The sequence below is a fragment of the Gymnodraco acuticeps genome, unplaced genomic scaffold (genome assembly GCF_902827175.1).
Source record: "Gymnodraco acuticeps unplaced genomic scaffold, fGymAcu1.1, whole genome shotgun sequence".
NCBI lineage: Eukaryota > Metazoa > Chordata > Actinopteri > Perciformes > Bathydraconidae > Gymnodraco > Gymnodraco acuticeps.
The window spans coordinates 49,502-56,681 of NW_022991470.1; the positions used below are offsets into that span (position 1 = coordinate 49,502).

The 7,180-nt window shown below is 40.9% G+C and overlaps 1 protein-coding gene across 1 annotated transcript; it reads left to right on the forward strand.

Moving 5' to 3' along the window:
* Nucleotides 1-228: 228 nt before the first annotated feature.
* On the forward strand, nt 229-997 carry LOC117533029 (ladderlectin-like). The gene has a single exon (XM_034196665.1). It carries the CDS (start codon nt 451-453, stop codon nt 925-927), a length of 477 nt encoding a protein of 158 aa, XP_034052556.1. The 5' UTR covers nt 229-450; the 3' UTR covers nt 928-997.
* Nucleotides 998-7,180: the final 6,183 nt, after the last annotated feature.

Consider the following 7,180-nt stretch of genomic DNA (forward strand, 5'->3'; position numbering starts at 1 on the left):
AGCTAAACCAGCTAAACCAGCCATCCTGGCCAGCTAAAGTGTCCAAAACCCCTCTAAACCAGCCAAGCTGGTCAACTTAGCTGTTCAGGCTGGTTGACCAGCTAAGTTGGTCTAAGCGTATCTTGCCCTCGCCCTAATGAAATCCAAACTGATCTGAGACCCTTCCATAGGTTCATTGAAAAGACCATAAAACCACCTTAAACCTAGGAGTCCTACCTTGAGGGAGATAATGGTGAGCGTGCAGCCAAGAGAAAGGTTTTCTGAAACTGCCAGAAAAACTTTTATAACTTACATTTTACCGGTCACCGGTCATGTGATCACGTCACGTGACAATGACATCACATTCCCACACATATATAAGAAGCAGCCTGTCACTTGAAGCTTCACAATCTCCATCCTCTCCAACGGTTCAGTGCAACTTTAACAGACAGAGACGGTGACATCATCATCATGCTGGTTTTCCTCTTCCTGTTGGGCCTGGCTCTGGGTGCTGTGTCTTCTTCAGATGACCCTCAAATGGACCAACAGCAAGACCCCTGTCCCTCCTTCTGGTTCTCCTTCAACAGCCGCTGCTACAAGTACTCCAACACAGAGAGGACCTGGGCTGATGCAGAGCTCTACTGTGTGTCCCAGGGAGGCAACCTGGTGTCTATCCACAGTGCAGAGGAAGAGAATTTTGTGAAATTGCTGGTCGAAATCTCTGACCCTGCTAAGGGAGCAACATGGATCGGACTCCATGACATCGCCAAAGAAGGAAGATGGATGTGGTCTGATGGGTCTGTAGCCACGTATTTCAATTGGTATAGACAACCAAACAACAGCGGACGAGGTGAAGACTGTGTCAACAACTTTCGAGGGAAGTGGAATGATGTGCGTTGTTCAGCAACTCTTCCCTCAGTTTGTGCATCTCGCACAACTTGTCCTTAGCAGCTGAGATGTTACGTGATCACCTGTTTTGTTAACATGATAACAATAAAGACACAGATGTAAACTTGTATATGTGTGTGAACAGAAGTCCTTTTGTCTAACCTTTATTTTCATGAATGTTCCATATTCACACTGGTCGCTCCAGGGGTTAATCAAAGGAATTATTTCTACACCTTTTTTTAAATATCATAAATACATTTAGTAAATAATATTGATGATGCATTATTATAACATTTTGATCCACAGATTTTAGCCGTTGCTCATTATTCCTGGTATTATACTTATTTGTTTTAACCACACACAGTTGTATATCATTCAATGATCACATGGATGTGGTCAGGTATTTACGGCACCTGGTGTATGGATGACCAACGGGCTGAACTTGCTCTTTTCTGTTGACCGTATAGTCCTGCTTTGGTTATTGTTTGTGTTATTTTGTTCAATAAACATTAACTTTTGCACAGATTTGATTTAGGAATGCTTCAAAGTGATGAGCCTAGTCTTAGCGACATGATTTATTGGGAAAAGTACCATCACTCTTTTTCTGGTTTTGGGAATAACAGGTGTTTAATGGACAGGGACTCTACTTATCATGTTTATCTTTCACATGGACGTAAACGTACAAACCTAAAATGTACTCAACAGTACTATTTTCTGATAAACAAGACATTCATTCTCTCTATTGTTTTAAAGGAAGACTAACAAAAGGAGGGCTTGAGCTATCAGATATAGTTAAGATTACAGAGTATAATATATATATAGCACGATTCAATATACCGTAGTGCTTGCATAGAGTATATTCAGGCAGGCATGGCGTGAAACTCAAAAACTGGCAGCATGGTAACAGACATGTGTATCATCACCTGCGTCTCAGATTTCAATGCAATTCATATAAAATGAATGATTATTGGTTTTTGTTGGGAAGCAAAAACAATCAAAAGTATTCAAATTGATCATCATTTTCAAAAACAAGTCAAACTTCTTGGGTTTTTCCTTTGTGTGTTATTTGATTGAAGAGGTACTGGAAAATAACCGAGTGAAACAAAAGTGCCCACAATCCTTTTGTGCATTGTTGACTAATGCAAACGGACCACACCCTGGACAACAGTATTACAAGTTTAAACTCCCGAAATAACCCAAAACTAGAGTATCAGCTTCAGTTCAAAGGTCATGGAAAGGAAGGAGGGAAGGAGATAGAAATAGTGTATATGGTAAATTGGCAGCATTTATATAGCACTTTTCCACTCTCGTGACCCCTCAAATGTCTTTGACATAAGTCAAGCTGAACAGCAGGATACACACATTCATATAGTGCATGCACCTGCTAATGGAGAACAAGATTCACACTCACACTGATCGCCATGCAATCAGGAGCAATTTAGGGTTCATTATCTTTGTATCTTAGAGTTCAGGAGAGCCCAACAATGATGGAAATGAAGACTGTCCACACCAACTACGGTTTTGATCACACATGGGATGATTTCCATTATTATTATTATCCCTCAGTTTGTGCATCTGGCATAACTTGTGTTTAGCAACTGAGATATTACATACATCTTATTGAACCAGGTCACTGTTCACCTGTTACTCTGTTAACATGCCTTTGGCCCCAATAAAGACACAGATGTACACTTACTGTGTGTATGAAAGTCCTTTTTGTGTTTGTGATATATGCAACATAATGGTTCACTTTATTGACAAGGAAACAATGCATTATTCACACACTTTGACAGCACATTTCACCTTTAAAGCCAGTCTCCTTAACTTTTGCTGAACAGCAGACAGTGCAGCCTCTAAGTTATAGAAAAGTGCTTAATGTTTAAAATGTAGCTAAGTGGTAATTTATCATCTGGGTACAAGGGTTTGCTGGTGTAACCTTAAAAAAGTGAAAAGAGTCAGTCTGGCTTGCAGACTTTAGATTTTTTTTTAAACATGAGGCACAATTTCTCTTTCTTCTGAGAAACATAATCTCATTTTAAAGAGGCTTTCTGTTAAATCAACTCAGCAATAGTTGGTCAGCAAGATCTCCTAAATCAGAGCTGTGGTCTGTTCCTATTCAGTGTCATAGAAAGTGTCATTTGACTTTCACCCATATAGTGTGTAAGTGCAGCCTTTACATGTTCATAATTTAACTGTAATGTGTATTTTCTAAGTGTCCTAATTATTATTGTTGTAATGTTTCATGCGTGCAATATTTAGTCTTTTATTTTGAAGTCCAAGCTCACGTCTCGTTATGCTTTTCTCGCGTGAGTTAGAGAGCGAGAACATGAGAAGCACCCTCAGAGTAAGATGCACGGATACTTACAGCTCCGTTAGTTTTGTATTCTTATACATATAAGTTGTGAAGAGAACTGAAGAATACTTCCCTCTGTTTACAGAGCATGCAGCCCAACGAGGTATGTTGTTGTGTTTGTATTACTTTTATGTTTATTACCTTGTTAGTTATCTCACATGCTGTGCATGTTATTGTGTGTCTAACACGAAACTATGTTTGTCATTTATACTGTTTGTTTGTGTAGTTTTCACGGTGGATTCGGAGGAATAAACCCGTTATGAGAAAGCCACTTGTGTCTGCCTGTGCTTCGAGGGAATTACATAGTGGGCCATCACCAGGTGAGCAGGTAGACTGTTTTTGCTTATGTTAACGTGTGGTTGTGTTTAGTGTTAGCCAAGTTCAGTTGACCAATAATATATTAGGCCAACAGTGAAAACACCCTCTCTGATGCATATGTGGTACTGTGGCTGGGGTCCCCTTTAAATAGCTGACAACACCAACTCCTGTTGAGGGGATGGAGGAACCTGTGGACCCTCAATCTAAATCTAAAGTTGTTTTGCAGATTGTGGGGCTTCCCTTCACAAGGACAATAACAGAGGCATGAATTACCAAATAGAATGCAGCTTTATTTCACAAATATACATGTTAAAATGTCAATGTTCAGCAGCAGTCAACGGGTAAAAGGGTGAACATAATTTACATTATTACATTGCTGGTTTCCCCTCCTCAGATGGGCAGGTCTGGCCCACTCGGTCACAATGCCTGCTAACTGTGAGGGACAAAAACAGAACAAAAGCATGCACTACTCAAAGCACAACTGCCACACAATTATTACAGTGAGAGTTAGTTTACTCACCCTTTTAAAGTGTCACACCATGCAGTCCCTACACTGAAAGCAGACAAGGTTCCCCCACAGAGGGAGAGGAGAGTAACCTGTGTGACACAAACACTTAGTCAATTATATTGCCCACAATCTGCACACAATAAAACTATTGACAGAAAATAAAACGAAAAAAGCACTAGAGAACAGTAGTCTTTTTAAAGAACACACAAGATAATAGTTGCCAGCTCAAACACCAATTCAATACAACATTAGGCACACTTTGACAGAGTAATAGATCCTCCTTGCTCAATCCAGGAGGGGAAACGATCATACTCAGCTCTATGGATTAAACACAAAAACAGATGTTATAAATAATAATAAAAGCCAGTGCTAGCCCGTCCCAATAAGCGACATGAGCGCGTGTGTGTGTGTGTGTGTGTGTGTGTGTGTGTGTGTGTGTGTGTGTCTACAGAAGGTCCAGTTGTGATAGACACGGTTCGCCACTAATAGATAGCATTTTAATTATCCCATTACTTTCTATAATACCTGCCTTTTCGCATTGTTCATATAAAGTTACTCAGTATAGCTTTAAAGGGGAAATCCATTCTCCAAATGTATAAACAAGGCTCGATTTGTGTCCTTGGGATTATTTCAGACCATTAATGCATTTCAGTGAGACAACTTACGTTTGTAATGTTTATTAGAAGCAGCATTTAGTTTGAGTTTTGCATCTAGGCTCGGGACTCATCACTCCACAAATGTACATAGAACATTGAGTGATTATTAAATAACAATCCCATGGAGCCCACAGGAGGATGCTGAGGCAGAACCTGGGGTGGTTGTGGGGCAGGCGCGCAGCAGCGAGGTTGTAAGAGGGGCAGGGCGCTTTAAGTGTAAATGTATCATTGGTGCAGTTGACTGCCTAAATTAGGCAACAGTCACACACTTTCTACTTCCCTTTCCATCACAGTGTTTAACACCAGAGGACAAAGACACTGACTTTTCCCTCTACTGCCCTCAAGTGGCCAAAACATGAACAACAAATACTTTTATAGATTCAAACCACAAACATGATTTATTCTTATCAATGCACTTTTGAAAATGGAACCTGAATTGTATTTTTCTCAAACATATATGAATGGAAATAATTTGATATCTGATTTTATTTGATAAACATTTGTTGGTGCAAATTTGTGTTACGTGGAAATCACTAATACAAAACATAACAAAGTACTTTTTAAAGCTTCAAACCACAAACATGCTTTTTTCTCAGGAATGCACTTGCAGTCAATGAACTTCTGAACATGGCAAGTGAACGAATATGATTGATAGTAATTTAATAAATGAAGTTGCATAGCTTTTTACTCTCGCAAGGATCCTGGAGGGGGCCTGGGAGTACGCTTATCCGGTCTACATGTGTTTTGTAGACTTGGAGAAGGCGTATGACCGAGTTCCCAGGGAGTTACTGTGGGAGGTGCTGCGGGAGTATGGGGTGAGGGGGTCTCTACTCAGGGCCATCCAATCTCTGTACTCCCAAAGCGAGAGCTGTGTCCGGGTCCTCGGCAGTAAGTCGGACCCATTTCCGGTGAGGGTTGGCCTCTGCCAGGGCTGCGCTTTGTCACCAATCCTGTTTGTAATATACATGGATCGGATTTCGAGGCGTAGTCATGGGGGAGGGGGTCTGCAGTTCGGTGGACTAAGGATTGCACCACTGCTTTTTGCAGATGATGTGGTTTCTAATGGCTTCATCGGTCTGCGACCTTCAGCACTCACTGGATCGGTTCGCAACCGAGTGTGAAGCGGCTGGGATGAGGATCAGCACCTCCAAATCTGAGGCCATGGTTCTCAGCAGGAAACCGATGGACTGTCCACTTCAAGTAGGGAATGAGTCCTTACCCCAAGTGAAGGAGTTCAAGTATCTCGGGGTCTTGTTCTCGAGTGAGGGAACAATGGAGCGTGAGATGGGCCGGAGAATCGGAGCAGCGGGAGCGGTACTGCAGTCGCTTTACCTCACCGTTGTGACGAAAAGGGAGCTGAGCCAGAAGGCAAAGCTCTCTGTCTACCGGGCCATTTTCGTTCCTACCCTCACCTATGGTCATGAAGGATGGGTCATGACCGAAAGAACGAGATCGCGGATACAAGCGGCCGAGATGGGTTTTCTCCGCAGGGTGGCTGGTGTCTCCCTTAGGGATAAGGTGAGAAGTTCGGTCATCAGGGAGGGACTCGGAGTTGAGCCGCTCCTCCTTCGCGTCGAAAGGAGCCAGTTGAGGTGGTTCGGGCACCTAGTTAGGATGCCACCTGGGCGCCTCCCTAGGGAGGTGTTCCAGGCACGTCCAGCTGGGAAGAGACCAAGGGGAGGGATTATATATTTTTGCTGGCCTGGGAGCGCCTTGGGATCCCCCAGTCAGAGCTGGTTGATGTGGCCAGGGAAAAGAAAGTTTGGGGCTCTCTGCTGGAACTGCTACCCCCGCGACCCGACCACGGATAAGCGGGAGAAGATGGATGGAAGTTGCATAGTGGCAGTAGCGTGGAGAGGGAAACATTGATGCTAAATGTGAATGATTATTTATATAATGATTATATAATAAAGGTATAAATGTAATGTGATGTTTGACATTAATATATTTATGATCAGTATGTGAAAAGCATCTATACCATAATACTTGGCCTGGTTATATGATGTTGATGTAGGAAAGATTATTATACTTAACATGTATATAATTGTTGTGATGAAAGGTGAGTGGTGACAGTTTGATATGAGTCTTACCCCATGTATATTTAAAAAAGAATACATATATTATAAGGATTGTTTTCATTATTTAATTTTATTTATTGGTTTATAAAGTGTTTGTTCTTCCTGTTTTTATTAGTTTCTTGTTATTATTTTCAACTAAATTATTCATTTTAATTAAATTAACTATAATTGTCATTTATTTGTAATTATGTATTTTTTCAGTATATGGTGTTAATTTTTTTTAAAGCCAATACAAAATATTGTTACAAAGAAAAATGCACATATTTATACACATAAAAACACATACACTTTATATGTTTTCATTCATTTAAGTTTGAGGTCATATTAAATCGAATTACCTGTGTAAATATATAACATTCATGGCAATGAAGGGCAATCAAATGACTTCTTTACACACAAG

What these genes read in the sequence shown, in the direction of transcription:
- LOC117533029 (XM_034196665.1), top strand. Translation starts at nt 451, where the DNA reads ATGCTGGTTTTCCTCTTCCTGTTGGGCCTGGCTCTGGGTGCTGTGTCT.